The sequence below is a fragment of the Colletes latitarsis genome, chromosome 11, assembly GCF_051014445.1.
Source record: "Colletes latitarsis isolate SP2378_abdomen chromosome 11, iyColLati1, whole genome shotgun sequence".
NCBI classification, from domain to species: domain Eukaryota; kingdom Metazoa; phylum Arthropoda; class Insecta; order Hymenoptera; family Colletidae; genus Colletes; species Colletes latitarsis.
In genome coordinates, this window is record NC_135144.1 from 11772469 (window position 1) to 11799185 (window position 26717).

The 26717-nt window shown below is 36.0% G+C and overlaps 1 protein-coding gene across 8 annotated transcripts in view; it reads left to right on the forward strand.

The window, feature by feature from the left end:
* Fife (regulating synaptic membrane exocytosis protein fife) overlaps positions 1-26717 on the forward strand; it is a 94147-nt gene that overhangs the window by 32033 nt on the left and 35397 nt on the right. For 7 of the 8 annotated variants that reach the window (XR_013080696.1, XR_013080698.1, XR_013080697.1 and 4 more), the window contains exons 3-11: positions 993-1101; positions 8115-8196; positions 9529-9670; positions 10147-10401; positions 15327-15486; positions 17706-18011; positions 19587-19797; positions 22732-22904; positions 26098-26166. Coding sequence is in view for 5 of the 8 variants with exons in the window: in XM_076777821.1 (XP_076633936.1) it covers positions 993-1101; positions 8115-8196; positions 9529-9670; positions 10147-10401; positions 15327-15486; positions 17706-18011; positions 19587-19797; positions 22732-22904; positions 26098-26166 (1507 nt within the window). In the remaining 3 variants the exon portion in view is untranslated. The remainder of the gene's footprint in view (positions 1-992; positions 1102-8114; positions 8197-9528; positions 9671-10146; positions 10402-15326; positions 15487-17705; positions 18012-19586; positions 19798-22731; positions 22905-26097; positions 26167-26717) is intronic. The other variant, XM_076777822.1, reaches the window with a different exon arrangement.

The following is a 26717-nucleotide window of genomic DNA, read 5'->3' on the forward strand; positions in this document are numbered from 1 at the left end:
GTCACGGTTACACCCCTTCTCTTCAAACGATCTAAAGATGGACCGACCTTCGCATTGCGAGTAAATAACTCGGGACGGTAGTCAGGTCAAGAGCCAATCTTGTAATCGGTATGCAAATCGAGGCTTGTCTGGCACGCTGCTGACCATTCTCACCCCCTATCTTCGTCACTCCACCCTCATCTGTTTCGCCGAGTCTCTCTCTCTCTGTCTTACTCGTCCTTATTCCCGAAGCACATAGTGATTTTCGGTACCCCCTTTGGAGATACATGCACGCAAACATAGCGTTCTGTCCTTCGTCCTTCGATCCGCGCGGTGTAATGCAGGCTTGGCTTTTGGGAGGATTCCAAAGAGGCCGAGAGGAATGCTATCCTAAGCTGAGTGAGCGATGGAATCCCGGTATGCAAATTCGCGGAGAATATTAAACGGCCGATATTGTACTGTGACCTTCCCCTAAGCACGGGGCGAGCGTTGTTTAACACGAGACCCATTTTAGACAAAAGTCATCATCTCTGACCAACACCAGATTTACATTGATCATATTTGTATCAAAATCCGCCGTATTACGTTAAAATACCCTTTTCTTTTATAATTACAATACATACTCATGACATTATCTCAATTGCATTCGATATAAATTGGTAACAAACAATATTTACGAGTTTTGAAACCTTATATAACTATTAATACTAAATTCATAGGATATTACAGCATATGTACTAATTAAAACATAAAATGATTTGCCAATGTCTTTAAACAATCGAGTAATAAACGAATTGAAATGCCTGAAGAAAATAAAGGATAAGATTAACGAGTAATAGTAAAGTTACAAAGAAGTAAATGCTAAAACAAATTTTAAAACCGTGTAGTTTATAATTGTCTGGAATCGAAGTTTTGGCCAAGAAAATTTCTTGGTAACGTGTTAATGGAGAGCGCGGAACCGATGGGGTCGTTTCGAATTCTGCCCTCACGTGGGGAATTATTTTCTGCCCTAGATGGTGACGACGCAACCAGATTCCGGAACAACCGGATCGGTTACGCCGGATGAAGGCGGCACCACCTTCAGCAAATGGAGGCAATTGGGAAGCGACGTGATACGGGACGGTAAGTTTCATCAGCGATTACATTCTTGGACACCCGATAGAACTAATCGAATCACTTGCACGCTAACGACTTAAATAATTAAGTCGACTGTTACGATCTTACGTGATCCTTCGTAAATTTTCCAACGGATTCTTTTTAGAAATAATTTTACTCTCGTAGGCGAAATACGATCGTTAGTTTCCAGCCAGAAATTGTAGCTTTGTATTCTATCACATAATTTATTTTATTCGTACAAATTGAAGAATAAGTCAAGAACACTCAGTACCTATTTGTATATGATACAGTGAAGAATATCACGTTTAAAGTGTTCAATAATATTTCATAGCTATGTATCATTGTTCCAAACAAGAAAAAATAGATATGTTAAATATTTTTTTTGAGTGAAAGCAAACATTTGGAAGTACTTTTGCACATTCAAGAAGATCCATGTGCATCTACAAGAAAAGTAGCCAAACTATCCTCTATTTTCGTTTCATCGGTTCATAAGATTTTAAAAATTGTATGATTATAAACCGTTTAAATATCACACTGTTCCAGTGAATTTGTTTTGACAACTGCTTTCATGTTGAGTAAAAAAATATATCAAAATACGTCACCTTCGTTTCTCGAAAAATATTGCACGTATAAAGAATCGGTATCGTTCATTTTATTATGCATAAAGAATATTAAAACACTTCTCACTTTCGTTTTTTTTTTCATATACATACCGTTTACGAGAAACATGCTGGTCAAATTTAACGCGAACACCCTGTATAATAATAATCCTGCAATTTCTAAAGCATCGTCTATCGAAGTCATCGTCACTCCTGGTTGTTCAGGCGTATATACTCGTCACGTCGAGCGGAGCGTGTGTAGTCGGCTTAAACGCGGTCTCGCGCGAGAAAATGCAAGCAAACGGGACGAGCCCGGATAAATAGCACGCCCGTTTTTTACTTAATTACTGTCGGGTCGCATTTAACAGGAAAATGCAACGTCGAGCGGTAAAGCGAGAGCCTGAGGACAATCGCTAACCAACGGATTTCGTTGCTTTTATACTCCTCCCCTTTTTAAAGGCGTTGTAATTTATTCGAGATTACCGAGGACAAGTATAATTCATTCGGTTTTCTAGGACGTGAAATTCATTTGGAATTTGAATGCACCTCTGGATTATTGTAATTTCACTTCTTACATTCATAATCATTTGTTATTCGATGCTAAAGATAAGAGATCGACGCCTCTGTCGCGAGACAAGAATCCTTTGTTACTTTATTTCAAATCTCAAACTATTTATTTATTATGGTACATAAACTCTTGCAATAAGAGTCGACAAACTATGTTTCTGAAGATTCAGATACTATATTTGTCTTTGAGGGACAAGAGATTGAGATTATATGTGTACAGGTGATTATATACATAAGTAACAAATTTTTTATTTCAATATTTATTAATGACAAGAATGGAATTCTTTACTTTTCGTAATAACATTTCATTTGGTTCAAAGTTTACATTTCTTACAATCACAATACCACAAACACTGTGGTTAAAACAAAATGTTTTTTAAAGAAGATATTCTTGAAGAATTCCACACAACAACTGAAACAAAAGCATGAAATATCTCAGGAACAAAAGTTCTATAATGTATTCTTATATCTTACAATTTTCTTTTATGTTTTAAGAAACAATTATGTCTAAATTCGCAGCTATTAGTTCAGTGTTTACATTGGTCACCATTGGTTCGTAGTGGTCAGTAGTGATGTATACTTGGTATTAATGGTTAGTAATGACCTGTAATGGTGAGTAGTGGTTAGTAGCGGTTATTAGCGATACGCATTAGTCATTAGCGGTCAGTGGTGTGCCATAGTGGTGAGCAGTGGTCAGTAGTGGTCAGTAGTGGTCAGTATTCGGTCGATTCTACCCCTTAGTCATTCCTTGATCTTCACTTGACCATGAGCTGACAATGTTGACCATTAAATAACCAGTGACCAATTACAGGCATCGCGAAGTCGAAGATTAAAGCTTCTCTACCCCTATAAAATTTGATGCATGATTTTTTAAATTTTGTATCACTTTGAATGAATGGTCCTTATGTTATAAAATCTGTAATGATCGATTAAAATTTATTTTTTCACTTCCTAGTTTTCATTGAAAAACACGTTCTACTTTCAAATCATGCGTGTCTTGTAACGTGAGATGTACTCCCTCGAAGTGGAACAAAATGAAATCGTAGAGAAAGTCGAAGTCGATAAAAATGCCGTACCAATTATTGGGTAAAAAGGATGCGGATCGAAAGACGAAATATTCGATTCGATTTGGATAGGGAAGAAAAGAAGTCCCCTGCAAAATTTGTTCCCGAAGCCCGACAGATATTTGCGATTTCGAAAAAGTCTCGGTTACTTTGCCGGGGCTAACCTACTTTCCAACGATGCTCGCTCTCTTCGTTACAGTCATTCTCATCGAATTTAGCAAATGAAATAAACTCTAACTCCGAGCCAAGGAAACAGTTTTCCTTGCGATGCGTTTGTCTCGCTCGTGTTTGCTATACTTTTATCCGTACCTCCTTCGGTACCCTAAAAGGAAAAAGAAAACCTTTCCGTGCTGATTTTCTATATCTTTCGGATGGAAACTTCGCTTCGTTCGATTTCCCAATTTTCAATATCAATTAACATTGAGACAAAAGACAAGAATTGATGTTATGTTGACAATGATAAACGCAAACACCTCGTAAAATCATTACAGAACGACCATTAGTGCCCATTTTAGAAGGAATGCAGTAATTAATTATTCTACGTCAGCTTCAGTTTGGATAATTGTTGAATGTTGAAATTTGATTTGAAAAAAAGAAACATTTTCCGCGTTGTATACTGCCGATACGTATCTGTTGATTGCAATATCGTCGGCGGGAAGAGTGGATTTGCAAATTGCGAAATAAAATCGTATGTACGTCAGAGACGGCGATGACGCGTTTCGTTGATAGGCACTCGAGCGTCACTGGGAAAATACAAATTGTACACGAGCCTTTCAAATGACACCCGTAGACGAGTATTTAGTATTTCTATTCAACAAAATTATTTTAGATATTATTTTATTTCAATATCTTCAAATTATTCTTCAGAGACGAGCAAAAATTATCTAGCTTTGTGTATATGGATTTCTTTTATAACGTCAGGTTTAACTACTAAAAGCACTGTTGATAATATTTAAAAAATAATATAAAAAATGAAATAAACTTTAAAAGAACTATTTTGTACCGTTTTATACGCTTCGCCATTAATTCTCGAAAGGACAGCTGAATCAAATTTACGATATCGGGTTAGAAAATAATTAATTTGTTCGACGAAATTATAAACATTCGCAATCTCTTATTTGAAATGTTACCTTTATTTAATACCAGATAACACTAAAGTGCTCTGTTTGCTGATATCTAATCACCTGGACGTGAATATCGTTAATTGAGGTTAAACATGGTCGCGAAATAAAAACACTGACTTCGCTGGAACATTGTACATATAATTTTTGCAGCCCAACATTACGACTTTACGAGTTTGCCATATTAGCGCGGAACACGCAATGGATGCCAACCGAGACTATTGTAATCTACCACGGTTGGATTCAGCATGCTTACCAACGCGTTTGATATCAAGGAGGTCATTGCTATAATTGATCTCGGAACGCAATCGCGCTGTTAGTCATCGAGGTAATTAATGGAACACGGAGTAGGTTAGAAGCGAGCTGGAGGCCGGATAGACCGACTACCTTGCTATCTGTCGAGAGAAGAGGAAAATGACTAAGCCCTTCCAACTTCTCTTAGCGTTTCCTCTTCGTCGACGAACTTAGGACACTGTAAACTGCTTCTCTCGTTTTAGAATGCAGCTTCCAAGTATCACTCTGCCCTAAATTACCGTAATAGTCCAAAGATTAATGTATGTTTATATAATTTTTATTCGGAAAGATGCTTTGCGGGTTGTAAAAGAATAATTTGACTTATTATTATAATTTATTATAAAGTAGCCTTCTGGGTATAAAATATAACTAAAAAAAGAAAAATCCACGTTCTGTCGAAGAGGAAATATTACCCTCCCGAAGCTTATTATGGAACCAACGAAAAATGGTGTCTTACGGATGAACTACTCTACTTCCCTAACTTCCTTTGTCAGTTGACCGCGCACAATCTTGGGCGACAATTCTGAAGTTCAACGCGGGTATATGTGCATTTTCTCTACTATAGATAATAATTTTGTATTTGCAAAGTTCGAAAACTCGTAAATATTGCATCCTGTGCCTTGTGCAAAAATAAAATAATTCATGGCCTTCAACAGCTCGTAGGGAATTATAAAACGTCTAAGGGATAACTTTTGTTTGGAAGTTGCAAGAAATACCGTCGTATCTCCCCGAAGTTTAGAGAGAAAATTGTGTCTGAAAGTCCAATATTTCTCGATAAAACCGAAAGAGACTAACATTCAGTCGACAGTTTCTGTTGTACTCCTTAACAGATTATAAATAGACAGTTCCAGTATTGTAATTATTTTTCTTTCCCGAGCTATAAAAGGTCGAATGCTGATTTTTGTGAAAATTCTCGAATAAATCTCCTTGCGGTGCACTGTTCTGAGTATTTCGATGTTTTCGCGGCCCATTGTGTTCTTCAACGCATTCTTACAAAGCACAAAGCAGGTTCTTTATGCAAAACGGTTTCCTTTTACGCGATGCAAATTTCCCTCTTCGTTCCGCGGCGTTCAAATAACTGGCAAAATGCAATATCTCCAACGAAACACCAACGTCTCGCGAACGTTACGAACTATATAAAAGTTAATACAGACTTTTAGAGGGGTCGGTGTAATATTTTACAGTCAGAATTATCGAGGCGCGAAAGTAGAGCATTTCAAATAATAGGGTGACGCTTTACATCGAAGTAAGGAAGCGATGGAACGTGAAATGAAGTTGGGACAGTTATGCCTGCCGATAAATTTTCACCGACGTGAAAAAGGCAAAGAGAGAGGACGACTTTCAGGCCAATTAAACGATCAATATAACTCGTTCGAGTAATAATCCTCTCGTTCTGTGATGTTACGAATTTTCGATCGTCGAAAAAAAAGCACGACAAAGAAATCTCGACGGTTCTCAAAGCGGCTTTTCCAGACGGATTTCCACTCAATTTTCTAAAGTCTCCCTATCCTTTGGTAATCCGACTTATTTGCGGTGTTTAACCCATTCTTTGCTACTTGGAAGTTGGAAAATGTTTAGGGACGTTTCTTTTTTTCCAACGGAACGACAGTGTATTTGTAAATTTATTTTCGTCAATGAAAATGTTTTTTTTTTGTTTTGATACTATTTTTAAACAAGAATTTTGTTCGTTCGAGCCTTTGTTTTCGAAATAATTGAATTTGAAAATTTGTCTGGAACAAATGGAATTTAGTACGCTTCGGCTGACGCGTCTGACCATTACTCGTTTTTTCTACTCGATGAATTAAAATCATTTTTCTTCGACTTTCTTATAATTATTGTTAAACTAAGTTAAGGATATAGTTTTATGATCAATAATCCCACTTATGCATTTTCATATAGCGCGTATATTCAGCATATAATTAAAAATCATTCAAAGTTAATCTACTTTCCATAATACGATAAAGAGTGTTGTTTGTGATTTTCATGTTCAGACTTATGCGAGAGTTGTTCGAGAGTTGTTGGTGACTTTAATGAGGTCCGACTGAAGACTTCCTAGCTAGTGCTTCCTATATATATTAATTACTTCGAAATTTTAAAGGAGTCTAACGTAACTTCAATGTTTGAGCTCGTGCTCGAGCGAGGAAGTTGAAGGTAGAATTTCATTGGGGATTCGGAATGAAATTATTAACTTAGAATTATATTATTGCAATAGTAACTTAAGGAAGCGGCATGAATTACAGTTCCATATTACAACTATCCCTAATAATGTTACTTTAAATTCTCTATGTTGGATATTTAAATAATCAGGGGTTTGGCCAAACCAACGTCTTAGATATTAAATAAAACATTTACAATTTCCATTTTTGTTAGATTTATTATGAAGGCGGTCAGGCAAATGTCGGATAAAGTAGGATAAAACTACGATAAAAAGAAAATACAGAACACGGTGAACGAATATTCTCTTTATTTATAGAATCGTTTAACTGCCTAGATATGCTAATTTTATGGGGAAACTTGCATTTCATAAATCACTAAAATTGTTGGAGGCTTTGAAAGCTTTAAGTTGAGAATAACTAAAAAAATATTGTGTTTCTGATCTTATAAATCTGATCAGAAACGTCCGTATCTACATTTAGTTTCGTTGCAATTTAGAATAACTGATGATCTTCCAGTTTTTCAATTGATTTTTCTTCCATGGCGGAGAGTCAAGAGAGAGAAAAATAAACAGTTTTTTTTATTCTTGTTATGTTTCTTTGTTAAGGAACGAAAACCCAATGCTTCGTTGGCATCAAAAGAAAATTATAAAGTGCTGCCTTCCTTCGCCTTTAGAAAGGTGGCCGACAATGCTAATCATTTCCTCAAAGTACCTAACATAGTAAATCTATATTCATTCAACATCAAATTGAAGAAAGGAAGCGAAGCAAACCAATTATCTACCATTATGTTCCTGTCAATTTCAAAGATTGGCTCTGACAACGCTCTTACATAATAAGTAGGCTCTGGTTTCCTATTTTCAATTCATGTTTTCAGTAAGGTTGGTTTAAAAAGTTTTCAGCAATATAATATTTAAAATTAAAGGCAAGCTAGCTTATTTCCAAATCTACGAACGCTTAAAATAATGCCACAGTCTTGTTTATTGAATGATTCTAAGCAAACAATGTTTGGGAAACCGTGTTTAAAATCCAGATTAAACTAGATTAATTTTTTATGGTACTTCGCGATTTTCAAAGACTGAACCTTAATAATCTTAAGCTAACTTGGTTGAGGGAAATTCAATCCGAGTATATTGGAATATTAAAAATTCAAAAGAATTTATCCGCTCCACGGATTTGTTTGATTAAAAATGTACATAGAATGTCTTTTTCTTTTTGCAGTTACAAAATTTGGCCCCGCCAAGGCTACTCCGCCGGAAGATACTCAACCTAAGGAAGAAACGACGACAGAATCAACGAAAACGTAAGTCTATTGCAAATTTTTAAATGATTCAAATTGTATAAGTATTTCTGAAGGAAAAATTAGTGCAAATTACAAACGTGCAATTTTTTGGATTGGAGGCCTAACACGTTAAACAGAATTAGTAAATATTAGTCTGGAAGATTGTTATTAGCGTTATAAACAATAGAATACGTAATACGTTCAATAGAATACGTAAAATGGGAAAATCAATTTATTGCAAATGTTATTAACGATTTTGAGAGTTCACGCATTAAAATTAAAATAAATGAAAATTTAATTTCCAAAACAGTGTGGTGGGTAAATTTCGTGCTATAGGAGGATTATCCAAATTTATTAAAATGTGTTATAGGAGGGACGTCGGAATTTTTGCACCGTGTTCTATCGAAATCGTGTTACAAGAGGGTAGACTGTAATTGTAGATATTTCTAATGCACTGTTCTCGCGGCAGCTAATTAATAGCTAACGAAGATGGGTATCTACCTATTCATTATGCACGAACTGAAAATGGTAATTAACAGCAATTTAATTTTCAAAATGGAATATTTACATAGTATTCGCGCGCAGAACAGAAATACTGAGGAATTAAGCCAAATATAATATTTTGTTTTGTCTCTATTGTATCTCCAGGATTTTAAGAATTAATATAGGAATATTTATCACGATTTTAAATTAAAGCTTCAAATGGCCTCGTCCTTTATGCGCTTGACAACTGAAAACAGTTGTTTGGAATACCGCAATGAAATATAAAAACAAAGAAACGAAAATCAAATTTCCATTTAACCAAATTTAAATTGGAAAAGAAAAAAAAGAAGCAAAACAATATTTTTAGGTATTTAGAAAAACTTTCGCTATTCTGTGCATGGTAAAGTCAACTTATTAACAAATTATTTTAATTCATGACAGTACTTATAGAGCAATATTTATGAAATTATGATTATTACGTAGATGATTAGAATCAAAGAAGATAAAAAAATTTTTGTTATACAAAATTTAAGTCTTTTTTACATTTATTCAACTCTTAATATATATTAAGGAATAAGTAAAACAACATTAGTTTATGTTCGCGACAGTAATTTTCGTCAAAGGAAATAGGAGCCTTCGTTACACGTTGGGACAAAATAAAAAGGAAAGATTCGCCTAGTTAGAGTCACATTAATATCCGGCCAAAGGGCGAAGCTGCATCCAACGTGAAAGTCCACGGAACTAAGAACTGTTATTTTATGGACACTGTTTGCTGATGTTTGCGGGTGTTGGCGCACCATTAAATTAAAACGTACCGCCGCGCGGGACTCGAACTCGAAACTTGAACGAACTTTCATTCGGACGTTTCAGGAAGTCGAAGACGGGGGACGATTGTAGGGTGTGCCGGAAGTCCTTTGCGCCCGAAGAATCTTCGAGAATTTGCTGCGAGTGTCAACACAAAGTTTGCGAAGACTGCGCTTGCTATTCGACGACAACGAATTCCGATGATCCGGTGAGTCTTTCAAACATCCATTTATCACGAAATTATACGGACATCCAATATATAGTTTCGACGAGACCCCGTGAATTTTAAATACAATGTACGAAATAACTGACGATGTTAACGATATTTAACAAATTATTATTTTCTATCCAAGAAAATCGTGAGTACACTCGGACACAAGTTACTAGAAAAGTGCTATTTTTAGTTTTCTTCAAATTAACTTGTCAAAATTCTAAAAAATTGACTTATATCGGCCATATTGGTATTATTTTTTATTGAACAAAATTGTGAGTATTCTTGGAACACGGTTTCTTCAGAAAAAGTTACTAGAAAAGTGTTTTCTCCGAATTAACTTGTCCAAATTCTGTCGAATCAATTTATATCGGTCCTGGTTCATAGGTCATCCGTTAAATTGAGAATTTGTTCGCAAATAGCATCGAGTATCGCTCCTGGGGGAATAAATGTTTAACGAACCTGTTCCCCAGTCGTCCTGGCGATGCAGCGTCTGTCGACGAAAACTCGCGTCCCGGGACCAGCCAATCGTCACCCAGGAGTCCACGGACTCGCTGCTGGAGGTCCCGGTTCTGGAGGCTCTTCAGAGGAGGCACAGCGACGCAAGGCTCGGTTGTCAGAGCGGAAGTCAAATCGGTGGACTCGGGACCGGATTGGCTCCACCGAGAAGTCCGGAGCTCAGAAGGCACTCGGACGTCTCGCCCGCCAGTTTGAAAGAACTCGAGAAGGTAGGTGGAGGGCTCGTTCGATGTTTAATCACGCTTTTCAAACGTCTTTCAACAACGAATACATCGCAAAATTCATTTGCTAAGTCGTATTCGCTTCAACGATCGTTTTCGGTTATCGCGTTCACTGCCATATTTTGGGAATCGAATTTCTTTTTGGCATTATTCTGTGGAACTATGACATTTGTGTGCAAATGGACTGTCTAGGAATTCAATGGGTGCCGAAAATATACGGGCGACCCATTTAAATGGAATGTCTTCGAAACTGTCGACGATAGAAGTGCAGAATATTTGGAATAAAAAAATTTACCAACTTTAATATGTAGGATTAGACTCACATTTTTTGTTTACTTGACTACTAACGTGTTCTTTCTTACTATATACAGTGAGATATAATTATTTTCTTTGCATTCTCTGTTACTTACAGTATCAATTTATCAACCTAATAATCGAACTTGTAAGCAAAATATTAAGTAATCTTTGTTATTTTCTCAGTGAAAAGTATACAAAATTAGGTAGAACCAGGAAAAGGATATTAAATTGTCTATAATACTGTTGGTTCACAATGAGTGGTAGTCTCAATATTATTCGACATCTTGCGCGGCATAATTAGTCCAGAGGAGATATTGACTCTTTCAGAGTTGATTTCTGGTGGTTTTGCGGTCGAAAATTGAATTTTCCTAGCAGTTATGCTTTCATCGTTTTGGTCGTATGCCAGGAAATACCCTGGCACGTTCGTCGACAGCGATTTTATTTAGTTTGAATGTCGACGTGGGCTATTTGTCTTGCGATATAGTTCCCTGCGACTGGACGCATGTTTGTGTATGTTGTAAGGCGCCTTATGCTTGAAACGTATGCTTCATCCGGTTTCCTTTTTCGATCGCTAAATCGTGCTTCGAAAACTTTATGGAATCACCCCCAAGCACACATGTTCTCCATTTCTATTATAAAACAATTCTTATCGATAAATAATGATAATCCTTGACGTACCGGTCAACAAATAAACATTATAATGGGTTTCTGCGGGTATTTCCGATATAGCAATATATACAGGTAATAAAAGAGTACTGGAAAACTACTGGATAGTAGACAATAGGTAAGGGAACGGATGACTTTGGAACCTAAGAATTTATTGGAAATCGTTTTTGTTGGTCGAGAGAAGAATCGACAGAATCTCATTTCATTGGAAACGACTGCGGAAACGAAAGAAAGTGGAATGAAATTGAAATCAGAAACGAAGCCGTGACGGGGGGCGCAACGCCGAAGCGCCAGTTAGAGAGGATACGGAAATCGGTTGAAAAAGAACGAGAAAGAAGTCACGAATAAGAATTCTAGGTCTTTAAATCTTCACCTGGTACACAAACGGAAATTGGCGGTTACCAACAACGAAGCATCCGTTGCAACTGTGATAACGAGAAAAGTTAAACGAAATACACTACTGTTTCTTATTCGTTTCTCACTCACGTCTCGTACCACGCCTTCCTGATAAAAGACGCGGTTCAAAGAAACAGACGTGAAAACGTCTGTGCAAAGTGGAGTCAAACTTAATTATTGTTGATTACAATCGCGTGCAAACGACGGATAAACACACAAAAACGAATTATGACATTCAGAAAATTTAGTGAAAATTTTCTACAAAATTTTAATTGTCAACATGGATTCGTGGTACAGTCAAATTACGTAGAATGTCGGAAAATCAAATATGCTGGATAATTAAACTATAGCTACATATGAAGTGATAAAAACGAGGGATATAATCACAGACGAGGAATACGAGTAGACCTTATTCCAATGTATTTTTTCGGTCCAATTTGCTGGGGCTCTAAAGCTCTATTACCATTATCGTGTCACTCGTAACATTAGCAATAGATTACAGAAATTAACACAAGAGGAAGTGAGACAGAAAATGAAATTGTAGAAACAGTTCTGGTCACACATTATATTTTCGGTAGGATTTCGGGGATATGTCTATTCGCTAAAAATTATTTTAATTGACCCCTGCAGTCGAAAATAATTTCTCCAGAATGATTTGAAACTTTTCAATTTCGCTGAAAAATTTAGGCACCTACCCCCTGTCGAATTTTCTTAAAAATTCGTTTTTCATTTTTGGTAATTCTGGTTGACACCCTATAGAAAAGTTGTCTAATACTTTTTTGTAGGTACCCATGAGCTCTACTTTAGAAAAAAGTTTCATTGAAATATGTTCACTACTGTCGGAGTTATGGTTGTTTGAAAATTGAACCATTTTTATGAGGTTTTTCTCACTTTACGGGGTCAAGGAATAACTTTTTCAATATTGTTAGAATTTCTACACATTCTTCACTAAAATACGCGTCGTTTGCCTTTTCAAACATTAAAATCGGTCAATTCGTTCAGAAATTATGACATTTTAAAGATTTGCATGAAGTTTCAGTGAAACATGTCAACGGTATGGTCAGGCATGAAATTTTCGGTAAAGAATTTTTTTCTCGAAACTGCGTAGGATTTCGGGGGTATGTCTATTGACCAAAAATGCTTGCAATTGACCCCTGCAACTAAAAATAATTTTTTCAGAACGAATTGAAATTTTTTGTTTCGCCGAAAAATTTAGGCACCTACCCCCTGTCGATTTTTCTTAAAAATTCGTTTTTGATTTTTGGTAATTCTAGTTGACACCCTATAGAAAAGTTGTCTAATACTTTTTTGTAAGTACCCATGAACTATACTTCAGAAAAAAGTTTCATTGAAATATATTCACAATTGTAGGAGTTATGGCTGTTTGAAAATTGGACCAAGTTTATGGGGTTTTCCTCATTTTGCGGCGTCAAGGACCAACTTTTCGAATATTTTTGCGATTTGTACATATTCTCCAGCAAAATACGCGTAGTTTGCTTTTTTAAACATTAAAATCGTCCAATGCATTCAGAAGTTATGACGTTTTAAAGATTCACATGAAAATTCAGGCAGACATTTCAGGCCTCAGATTATATTTTCGGTAAGGAATTTTTTTCTCGGAAATGGTTAGGATTTCGAGGATATGTCTATTCACCGAAAATGATTGTAATTGACTCCCGCAACCGAAAATAATTTTTTTAGAATGATTTGAAATTTTCAATTTTATCGAAAAATTTCTTCGCCTACTCTGTCAATTTTTCTTAAAAATTTGTTTTTGATTTTTAATAAACACAATCGTGGGTAATAAAATAATACAATTTATTAGTAAAAAATGAAAAATATAACATTTCTATTCTTTATTCGTCAATAATTGCTGGATGAATGCGGCTGTGATTTGTTTGTTTGTTTCAAATATAATCCATAACGTTTACCGTAGTATAGTCGGGGCACTCTGGCGCCGGATAATCGGTGCTCTACTGTATATAATGACTAGCCATCAGGTGCCATAACTGACCATATCTTACTCTACAGTACAACAAAAGCTCGTCCGATAAAATGGGAAAAACATGGGCGTGGAGGGATTAATATTTCGAACAACACGAGGTTTTAGAACCTTTCAGAATTTATAGGTTGTTGTCAACAGTTGTCACTCATAGCTAGAATGGAAAATCGGTGAAATTAAAAAGCTTGGTCCCCGGAAAAGGACATACGTAGAGAGGTACATGTAGCTAACCCGTTTTCGAGAACGTCGCTTCATCAGAATGAACGCATAGCTGTTTTACGATTCGAAGGAAATTCGTTATTTACGACAAGCAGGCGTGCTTGCGCGTGACAGAATCCGATTTATAGAGCGAATTATTGTTTTCTTCCTCTTGTTAATTGATATTGGCATCTGGCCCGTGCCCGATCGATGCGCGAATTTCGGGGCAAAAGCATCGAGCGTGCAAACGGCTGATCCAATTCGAGGTGTAATCGAGGAAATTGCGTCAGATTTTAACGGAATCGCGAGATCTAATTTTCAGATTCCCAGCGCTAATTGCACCTGGCTCGAACGCTGCTTTAGACCCCGGTGAATTTGTCGCATAGCATTCTAGATCCCTCCAAAACGCGAACCAAAGTCAAAATTAAATTTTTAACCTTGTTCAAATTAAGCTTCCTTAAATTTTTCTTGGAAATTTCGAAAACGTTAAACTCTATTCCGCCCTAAAATTTACGTACTTTGTCGCATTATGCTTTTGTACGATTAGGGATTTGATTTTTATCTGTTTAGTATTATTTTTATCTGACAGGTAGAAATTTCACAAAAATATCCGCACGTGTGTGTTTTAGTCTCATTAACAAGCGACCACAATCGCGTTTACTCGTGTTTGCACGCGATTACGAGTGACGATAATTACGAAAATGATTTTTCATCGAGGAACTAACAAAATTGTCAAGTGGAAATGTTAAAGGAAAGACAGTTAGGGCAGTTTTTTCTCATGTATCTCGAGTTCGCTGTTGAATTCAGAAAAAGGAATTTCTAAAACTCGAGGCGATGAATTTGTATCACTAAGACAGTTACGAATAAAGTTTTTAGAACAACACTTCGGTTCATTTCACCTTTAGCAGCACACCACGTGCACGCTGGTCCTTCGAAACAACGTCTGCACATCTCGTAAAAACGCACAAAGCTTGAAGATCACCGCAAGCCAAAACAACGAGGCTACAAAGATACCGAAAGAAATTTTAAATTCTGTAATTTACAATTGTCCAAAATCAAAGTTTCTCAGAAAATGTTGCTTTTAACACTTCCATAAAGGTACACGGACTGATCCTGGTAGATTAGGTTCAAAGTGCGTGTAGAAAAGTATTCGAAACGACAAGAAATTAACCGTCACCGTAACTGCTTATCATTCGCTGTTTTCCAGACGTATCAGACAATTCTCCCCCTAATTCAAAGCTTGTCGTGTCAGTGTACAGTTCTCTAGCCGATGTCACGCCAACTCCTTTATACCTTCATCACGCAATGGTGTCGTTTCGCGCGGAACTCTAATCTATGTGTCGTAATGTTATAGTTTCGAAAGGTTGCAGGAGAACGCCGGGAAGACCTCAGGTGGGAAAGGGACTTGGAACGCAAGAGCAAGTCTAGGGCCACGTCTCCGGATCGTCACCAGGTCGATAGGGGAAGAGCTACTAGTCCCCAGAGGGTCGGCGTCGAACCGTCTTCTATCGTAGGTTAGTATAGTAACTGTTCACAATTTACAATTCCATCTTTTCATGGCAAGAACTATCTGCTTCTTCTACCTTTTCTTAACACTATTTTAATAACAAACTTCTAAACTAATCCATTCTGAACCCAAGGCTTCTAATATTTTCTTTAAGAGGATGTAATGACTTATGGAAGAAAAATAAGAAAAATACAAGCTTTTGTCCGAAATATTTTTTCAGGATTTAGCAGATTTAATGGCATTTTCGTGCAATTAAAAATAATAATAAAGTGCAAAAGTTTCCCGTTAATCTATGGAAAAAGTATTTTTCGTTTTTCTTAAAATTCATTTTAGATTTCTGTGTTTGAAACAAAACAGAACGGATAAATGTTCAGAAAGTTTTGCATGCCACTATACATAGATGTTCCCTTTCAAGCACCGTTTCCGGAATAATGGAAATTGCAATACAATTGATTTCTCGCTTGATTTATGCCTTTCATTTCGTGTTTCGGTTTTCACAGACCATTGACGAGCATTGCTCTTTGAACAATTGCAAAATACTGTCTATTCTTAGCGCATTGATTGAAATTCTGTTGCTACATAACGAATCATGCCTGGTGTTTAAAGACAGGTAACGTAAGTTTGAATCGTCACCATTTTCTCCCTACATGTGTTTTATACAATAATTTTACATTATTTTTTTACTTTTGCCCATTAGTTTAATAAACTGAATATCTTTACACGATTAAATATTTACAGATTTGAAAATTTTAAGTTTAAAAGTGTGGAATCGTTTAAAAAAAATTAAAATAAAAAATAAAGTATGCAAGTACGTTCTATGGTAACTGTCTTCTAATGTACATCAAAATAAATAATTTAATTCTGTTCCGAGGGCTCGAAAGTTTTCCGCCATTGAGGCTGGCGAAGTTTTAGAAACACTGGCATACATTGGCCCTCGGGCTACTATAACTCGCGAAGAGATTGTACTAACTTACAGAAGGCCGAATGAGCTTGTTGCTACGGTTAGCATTCAGTCTGATTGTTCTCAGGACTAGGTCAGTATTACCAAGAACTACTATTGTTGTAAATAGTGAGTTTGGGGGCCTATGTTTATCAGGACTCTGTTCTTCGCGTTGACGATGTAGAATACTTTGTAAATCAGGTTTCAGTGTTCAACATAAAATCTACAATGTACTCAATATTTTCTTACCATTACCAATATAAATTAGTAGTTAATTTTTAGGCCTCCTTTCAATTCGTTTTCTTAATAAATTGTTATATATTTCTAACTCGAAGGTCGTCCAAAAAACATTGTATATTAAAAATGCAAAGTGGTCTTAATTTGTTTTCAATAAAGAGTTTCGTAGAAAATTCCACTGTTGCAATTTATTATTATGGAAGTATCGAATCGTTTTTGTATGTAATATTTTCCTGTCGGATTAGCATAAGTCCAGACGGAAAATACGCGGTAAAGCATAGGCGAGAAGCAAGTGGAGAGAATTGTAGCCTGAAAGGGAATGTACATTGTACATATATATATACACACATATATATTTATTTAGTACTAAAATTCTCTCGTGGTCCACCAGTAGACAGCGAAATGCACTTTGAGCGAAGTTGGCTCAGACAATGTAAATATTAACTCGTAAGAGATCAAAACATCAACGAACGAATGGTACATAAGGATTCATAAGACCATAATCCAATAAAATTCCCCCGTATAACACGAGTGGGAATTTACATACTAACAAGAATCACATATTTCAATTGAAAGTAAATTTTACGAATTTCAGATTTCATTCATAAAATTATAGAACTCAATTGCAAAACATAAAGAGTTTCGATAAAAAATACGTGCAATGTCAATACACCTAGCATTAATAAAAGTACATTTATAATAAATATTAGGACACTTGGCCAACGCGTTAGGCTTTGAATTAATACCCAACGATCATAAATATGAAATCCAGGGATACTAAAGTGTTTTCGTAACGATTATAAGCGATAGTAATTTGTCAAATATACTCGAGAAAATATTTCCGTCGTTAATAATGGTTATTACCGACTGAGAAAAATAAATCTGTTTTTTAATCAAGGTATTTTCAGAAAGAGTTTCCTCTTAACTAAACAAGAACTTTCGTTCAATCATTCTCCCCAATGCAAATGTTTAGTGTAACTGTTTTTGGGGGTCTCCGATTGCAACAGCTGTCGAATGACTGAATTATTTTTTTTTTGCGATGTCAATAGATCCGTTGGAACCAGTTGACGTGGACGAGGAAGAAGAACGTCGAAGCAGGGCTCGTAGGACCAGTGGCACCGTTCGCGTTAAATCGCGCATGACTCGGCAGAGATCATACGACGATGAAATGAAGAACATGGTCGCAATGTCCGGCAGTAGCGGTTATCACGAGCATCAGGAGCCATGCTTGAGGCTTCCGGCGATGTTACCCAGACGGGCATCGGCTTATGACGTTTACGCCACCCCAGGCGTTGGAGGACTCAACGCTATGGCCATTGCGGCTGCCCAGCAGAGGGCATCGATCTCGGCCCAAGGTAGATCAATTTCAATATATTTATGATAATTCTCCTCCTCCTCTCCTTTCTTTTATTCCTTTCCAGCTTTTTTCACACTGACTCCATTTTCTATTCCCTATAATTTTAATTCTATTTCCCCTTCTTGCTGTAGGTACGTCGAGTCTCCTTAATTTCTCATCAATTTTTTACATTTCTCTATTTTTCCTTTATTTCCATTTCTCTTCTCTCCTCAATTTCGATCTTTAATGACTCTTTACTCTAAAATTAGAATTTTTTATATGAGTAATGGAGCATCTTATACACATATCACATATAACATTCGATATAAATGCAATACTAAATAATATGTTTATTTGACAACCAGAAAAAATGTTCTAAGTATCTTATAAATAGAACACTGGTACGTGAGGGATTAAATGACTCTTTACTCTAAAATTGGAATTTTTTATATCAGTAGTGGGGCATCTTATACACAAATCACATGTAATATTCGATATAAATACAATACTAAATAATATATTAATTTGACAACCAGAAAAAATGTTCTAAATATCGTATGAATAATAGTTTCCTGCATTATTTGGCTCGAAGAATAATATTTTGAAAAATTCTGTGACCTTTTCAGGGTCAGAGTTTTCGTTTCGTGTAATTTCTAATTATTCCGTGCAAGCAGTATTGACTGCTCCTGGCAAACTGATGATCGTGTTATGGTTTGAGCGTAATAGTTAGTCGTAGGATAGTTTCCAAAGGACCGTCCATCGGATTATTTCGCGGCCCTTACGGCCGAACGAAAGTCCTGGTGGTCGCGTAATCGAGTTTAGCTTCCTTCAGAAACTACGTTTCCCAGTTACCTACATCTACGTCCACACGACAATTCGAGCCTAACTTCGTTTAATTTTCGTCGAATCTCTAACTGAAACTTTAATCTTCCAATGGTCGAAATACTTTGTAACGAGATCAACGTTGGTCTAATTAATTTCCATGCGTGGCCCTTGGCTCTATTCGTACGAAATTCTATCTACAATTTGAAATTCATATTCCACCGGGGGTTAGAATAAAATATTATTTTAAATCTTTGAAACATTTGTTCATGTTCAACATTAATTTTCAATAAAATTGTAGATTGTAGAAAAAATATTCATCTGTCGAAATTTTATCAAAACTTTTGCACGAACTTAATATTTAGTACTTGTACGACAGTTGGTGGGTATGTTTGGACCTCACTTTTTTTCCCTATTTTTTGAAACGTTATTGTTTCTGGTATTCATTATGCACTCTGTGACTGTTTATATTTCATTGATAGTTTAAGAGCAAGGGCCTTATAAAATATGTATTCTCTTAATAAAATACAAAAATATTTAGCACAAAATTAGGATCTCTACATTATTATGGGTTAGAAGTCTAAATGTATAAGTATTGCGAAACGTAAGGTATGGGTTTAAAATGACCCAGCGAGATAAGATAGCGAGTGTTAAAAATTCTCTATAGAAATTGGAGGTGTGTGAATTCCAGGTTAAGATTGATTTAATTTGTAGATGAATTAATATACATAAAGAGCATGTGTTGACCCGTATTGAAACTTTGTTTTCACAGGAAACAGGAAACCGGAGGAAAGACCGACCAGTCGAAGATCATCGTTTCGTGCAACGAAGCCGGTGATGCCATACGAAGTTGGCGTCGAAGATGGAAGCATGATGAGTTTGGAAGCATCGCCTGTACCAGTGATTCCACCAGCGGTTGTAACTCAGCCTCCAGTTTTAATTCCTGACGAGGAACGGCGCACCAGACGAAAAGGTTCTCAATTGTAAGTACCTTATTATTTACTAGACTCTTATATTTACTAAACTCTTCAAACCTACAAAATATGTTCGAAATAAGAGGAATAATTCAAATTGGAAAATTAAACGATAATGAAAACAAGATATCAAAAATAACTTGTTTGAAAATAATATTAATTTACCGTTGGTACGAAAAATCGAATCCTGCATGTTTCAGAACTGAAAAATATATTACGCTTCATGTGATCCGTTTACAATTAATTAAATAAATATATAGAGTCGAGAGGAATTTATCAAATTTTGCATGTTGTTTTCTGGTCACTGCATTTTATTACTCGGAATGCGTTTCAATTTTGAAATTGACCCATTAATAAAACTTGATCGAATCTCTTTGAAAGTTAATCGTGAAATTTTATAATATAGATAAAAGCTCCTCGCTCGGTTTTATTAATATTACTATAAATTCCTGTAAAATTCAAACTGTTTTCGAGGATATGGACCGATCGAATAATTGTAATTATCTATCGAGCAAGGGATTTATCAAATTCTGTGCTGTTTTTATATTTTAATTGATTGCTCGAAAGTTATTTAAAATTTCATAACGGGGCTTTCGTTGAAGCTTCAGGAGGTATTTGCAAAATTTTATAAATCCTGGTTGAGCCATTTGCAACCGACACTGTTACATAAAAACTTCCCCCATTCGGTTTTAATATCGAATAAAATTATTATACAATCAGTCTTTGCATTTTCCAAGTGTCTAAAAACAGAATAAAAATTAAAAGTCTCGAAAAAAACATTATCTACGCATTGCATTTTTTTAAAGGATCTTCTAATTACTATTGAAGAAGGTAAAAAATTAATTCTCGATTTGTGACGATAAATACTTCGAGAAATTTCAGGTTGTAGAAAATAACACAGGTTTTGTTTGCCCTTTAACGTGTTAAAGTATACAAATTCCTGTAATTTTAAACTCAAAGAGAACGCATATCAAATAATATTACATTACATGACACCCATATATTTTTACCGTAGCATTTCTTTTCGTTTGTGTATGACGAAACGGAGAAGGAATTCAATGTCGAGCAGTCAACGTGTTCGCCTCCTCTTCCTTGTCCCGAGAGGTTTCCTTTCTGCAAACGAAATATTTTCTCTTTCAGGAAACAAGATAAGAGTCCCATTTTCGAGGCGGGCCGTATCAAGGGGAACTCGATTTTATTTCGAACCGAACAATATGATATTACCGTGGTTTGAATTTATTCTGTTCTTTATTTCCGACGCGACAAAAGATTCCTTTGATGTCAGACTTTTCACCGTCAAATGCCAACAAACCAAATATTTTTAGCTGACGCGTCGCAAACACCCATAAGTAATCATTCAAATACATTGAAATATAAATTGTTCGAAAGTTTTGCATCAGAAATAATTGAATTTCGCGTCCAAGAGAAAATTAATGTTAAATTATTGCAAAGTTATCGAGGGGTTCGAACATCCAAGAACGATCACTTAAATACTTTAAATATATTTTAACGAAAGAATAATTAACGTTTGAACATTTTGCTCGAGAAATAATTGAATCTAGCGTCTAAGAAAAAGTTAATTCCAACAAAGATATCGAGGGGTTTGATCATTTAAGGATTTTAAATAGATTTTAATGAAAGAATGATTAACGTTTGGACGTCTTGCTCAAGAAATAATTTCGTGTCAGAGAAAGGATTAGGTCGTTCAACGTGCACTGTACATTAAACTGGTAATTGTTTCTGAAGAACGAAAGTAAGAAGTAACACGCGAAGAAACATTAAAGCGTTAAAAAGGGGTATAATTCTCTGGAATCGCGTCGTGAGCACTAAATTGCCAGCATTTCCGGCTGGCTGACTGTTCGCTCTTTCAATGTGTTCCGCTCTTTTCTTCCCTCCTAAGGATGTGCTTGCTCGCGGAACCAGAAAAAAGTGGAGTAGATTGCAAACACGACGTTCCCACCACTAGAGAAATAATTAATGCCACACCTATGCACGCAACCCTTTTCGAACGCGTCTTCTTAGCCTCGTTTTCTCCCTCTGTGTGCATGTGTGTGTCGAGGGAGGGGGGTTATCGCCATTCCATAGATCCATCTAAATTTCTGCCGATCCTCATCCACGTTTCCTACGGTCTGTATTAATCTGGAGTGAAATTACCACTTGGGTTTTGCTACATTAGCGAAATTAAAATTCGTAGCGCCGCCATTAATTTATTTTCGGTTCTATCGACGGATTTTTTCTGCTTCGCGCAAGGCGACAATTATCTCTGTATTACCTTTCGTTAAACAATGAAACGTAACGTTTTCATAGAACGCCTAAATTTTTATTTTTAAATCCGAAACGAAGGACGGAGCAACGTCGATGTTTTAGCTTCGCGTTCGTTTTTTGAAACAACGCTCGAGCACCGTACGGTTTAATTCAGACGTATTCAAATGAGATGTATCGATTGCTGGAAACCGGCAGGTCGAGCAGAAAGGTCGAAAAATTCCGTATTTTAGCGACATCAGCGCTTTTTCGAACGCGAGACTTCTTAAGCCACTCCACGTTTCCGGTAAGAGCATTCTAAATCGGTGGCTCGTTTCGGGATAGTTGAGTCGAGAAGCAGATTAATTAGGATTACAAGTAGTGCAACGTTTACCTGAGAGTGGTCTGTTTTTACTCATGCTAATTGAGATGTACTCTTACGACGTACCAAGCGAAATCTACTTGTTTACTTCTAATTACGAATGATGTCGGGAATGTTGTTTGCAGATTCAGTATGGCAACAATTGACGAGGAACATAATATTTCCCTTTTTTTCCGCTTTGTGTGTCTACGTTGTTGCTATATTATAGAAACGCTATCGAATGAAAATCCATTTGTACAAATTCTTTATTTTCCTTTCTTTCTACCATATATACGTCCACGTTGTTTCGTCTGACTCGATAGTTGATACTATGATTCCAGACCGGATATAAACGCCATAAAGGCGTTGGCATCCGCGGTCGCAGGATCCCCAAAGGTGGCTCCGTCGGCTGTAAGCAGAGTGGCAGCCGAAGATCGGGAACTGGCTCGACAAGGAAGTCTCGTGGATGGAGATAGCATCAAAATCGTTATCCACCACGCAGACAACGACATGAGTGAGTATCGTAGCGAAAAATCTTTCATTAAAATCTCGCCATTACTCGACAACACAGAAGTTGCGTTATGAAAGTTTCATTGTTCTCCGCGCCTGGGGCGTTTTATCCGATAACAATAACTTTGTCTAACAATAACTTACCGCTTTCAAGATCTCCCGAAATATTGGTACGCGAGCTATCGAGTGTAATATTACACCAATATTAATATTATCAAAGATTATTAACATAACAGTGTGCTATTATTCATTAGTTAAATAATCTTGCATTAAATGAAACATTTTTTGTATGAATATAAGTAACTCTACAATTGGCATTTCTGGCATTTGCTAATGTAAGTGTAATATTAAACCAATATTGATATTATCAAAGATTTTGAACATAACAAAGTGCCATTAATCTTTAGTTAAATAGTCTTGAATTAAATGAAACTTCTTTTGTTTGGATATAAGTAACACTAAAATTAGCATTTCTGGCGTTTGAAAATTTAAGGGGTTTGTTGTATAGTATCCTCTAAAAAATTGAATTATTTTCAGTAAAATTGCGAGCCGCAGTTGAGTCAAAATATTCTCGGAAATGAAGTCTCGTACGATAAAACTTTATTTAAAATTTTTTAGTTTCACACCGTAGAAATAATCGTCTCTTTTTGATCGTACCATCGTTTTCGGTACACCCTATAGATCGCGGCGAAACCAGTACACCTACGTCATCCGCAGTTTCGTCGCAATATTTCGCGATTTTTATTTAACATTTCCACGAACACGCTGGTGCTTTAGAAAAGTTATAACCAGTTTTACAAAGTATTTTTCGAGACTTTTCTTCGTAAATTCTTGAATGCTATTTACACCGAAAATGGTATAACCAGGATTCATCGCAATTAAACGGTTTCCCTGAATAGTGTTCTCAATGCCAACAGAATCGATGCCCGTTACAAGGTACGAGCTTAACAGGTTACGCTTCGCTTTTCATGTGGTATTAACGAGGACGTCGTTACAAAGTTTACTCTCCAGAGGGATCTAAAATATTTGTCGACGAGATGCATTGGCCGATTTCTAATTAAAAAAATTTCATTTTCAGAGCATCTTCAGTTCCTGCAAAATGTAATTGGTAGATTTCTGTCTGTAGAAACTTTTCCTTTGGGTTTCCAGAGTCGAAGAGACTAGTTTTACAAAGTTATCGTGTTTCCTGACAGAATAAGTTATTTAACGTTCGACAAGACTCGAATCGTTAGTGGTTTTATTATACATGGTAGCGTAAAACATTAAAAACTATTTTCTTAGAAACTAATCTTGCTATTGATTTTAAATATCCCTTAATAAACATTTTTCGAATTAATTCAGTCGAAATTCAGCTGAAAATAAAAGTATGGCACAAATAAAATTAAAATCAAGGTACTCAATAAAAGGTCTCATTTCATGTTCTTCGAAACAGGTACTTTTAAAATAATTCACATTTAGTTTACAGGAAATGTAGATACTTAGAGTATAGGAAACATAATTTAAAAATTTACTGTCGTTTCTAAGCTCGGAATACAATGCATTAAACTTTACAAGCTATTTTCTGAGAAACAATGGTGGCTCGCTATAAAATTCTTGTACGATATTTTAAGGTTCATTCGGGCGTTTTATGCGACGCATATGATAGCACTCTAACTCATGGGCGTGACGTCCCCTAAGCCTTTTGAAATGCTACATAAATTTTTGAATTATTTGGTAGTTTGTTTCTAGGGAAATATAATTTATTCAAAACGTTTTTTATATTATACTTTGCATATTTACGAGATTGTTGTTCTTTCGATTAGCTCGTGGAAAAATCATATCTAAAATTCAAACAAAATGTCCGGAAAAATGATTATTTCTTACGCGTGGAATTTTATAGGAAACACCGTGAACGAAGAGGACGTTATTTCCCGGCTCGTAAAAATTCTTTCACGATTCTGTTCCTCGATAGAACAAAAATCTATATGTGAAGGGATTTATCCGGGAAGGTAAACCTGAGAGTGAATAAAAGTAGCTCTCAGAAAGTAAACCTGATCTTTCGACGCAATTTCTGGCGGATCTAGCAGGATATGAAATTTGATCAGTTCTCAGGTAGACTCCTGGAAAAGTTGCCATAAAAATGTCACGAAAGGCTCTCTCCTGCTATCTTAAAGTAAAGTCTGAAAAATGAAAATAGCAGAGCCTCGAGACACATTAATAATCGTCGATAGAAGCAGAGAAACTTATGAAATATAAAACGATTTGTAATAAATTTTTGCACCATTGGATTTTCCTACTTTTTCGAACGGATGGCATTTTCTCTCAGATATCTCCTGATATTTTCAAGTTTTGTGAACAATCGGGGACCAGCAAAGAAACTAGAAGAAGCCAATTCACTTTCTGCATGAATGACCATCGATCGGGGGTGGAATCGAGGGTATAAACGAAATCGTCTTTACGCTACATCGAGCGAAAGTCACGTGTCTGCATTATAAAAAAGAAAGCTGGTACAATCTTCTTCCACCCTTCAAACATTTCTCTTTTATTATCATCCTGCGCTGATGTTAAAGGGGGAAACTTTTTCGCGGCTTCAAAAGTCGTACGGAAACGAGGGGTTCTTTAAAAATCACCGATTCTGTAATATCTGCAATATTCTATACTTTTGGTGAATCTGACTGTTGAAACTTTGTTTATTAATATTATACATTGTCAAAATAAGACGATTCGAAATACAACCGAAGGGGGGGATGATTCTTTATCTGAAAATAAATTGCGAACGTGGAATAAAATTTGTTAGAGCCATACTTTTCGAGAAAATCGGTATTAGAAACTCTCGTCAAAAATGGCAAAATTAAATAATAGGTGCAAGTCAGATATTGCAAAATGAGTTTCCTTCATTTAACAGTTTTAAAGGGAATGTAACACTGACGTATATTCTAATTAATGGTGTTCGCGTCAAATTATTGGAGGAGAAAATTCAATTCGAAAGTTTGCAACTCCAAGTTCGTTTAATGATGTACCAACATGACAGTACGAACCATAATCAATAGAATTTTCTGTAAAGATGACTTTCGACTTTCTTGACTTAACATGGCGTCTCTATGAATAATTTATGTCTGTACACAGTATAAGCGTATCGTCAATATCGGAATATACAAGTTTGTTCGAAAGAGATGGGAAATAAATGTTAACGTTCTCTCTAAATTTTGTTATTATAGCTCCATGGGTTAACTCGAAGAAGAGAATCAAACTGAGAAGAGATCCAGCTTTGGACAAAGGACATAGGAGTAAGTACAGAATAATTTCACAGAAATTAATTGTTTATAACGAATGCAAATATTTTGCATGAGTTTTAATCGAAAAATTGAATGCAAATTCTCAACCCTTGTTAATTAATCACCAAAATTACGGTTTAATGTTCGAGGATGATTCGGATTCCTATTTTCCCCGTAAAAAAAATTCTCAAAGGCGACCCAATTTTCGAAGCATTAAAGGAAATTTTTTATTTAAAAATCTACGAGATGGAACCAGGTTTTTAGCAACCAAATTGAAATGTAGTAGGTTTATGTACGTTCTTTATGCTCGTTGGTGGCTCGTGCAGTCAATGAACCAGATAAACGAGCTGAACCGCGACTGATAAAGAGCAAAAGCATTGAAAACAGCCGCGTATTCCTAGTAGGCGTGCAAATGACGTTTAATTACTCGTTGCACTTTCGGATAGGTTTGCTCACTTTTCATTTCTCTTGAGCTGTGAAGTTGATTGGTAATCGCACCCGAGTCGCAGAAACGCGATATACGGGGTGTCCCTGAAAATTTCACGGTTGTAAGTTTAAATTTT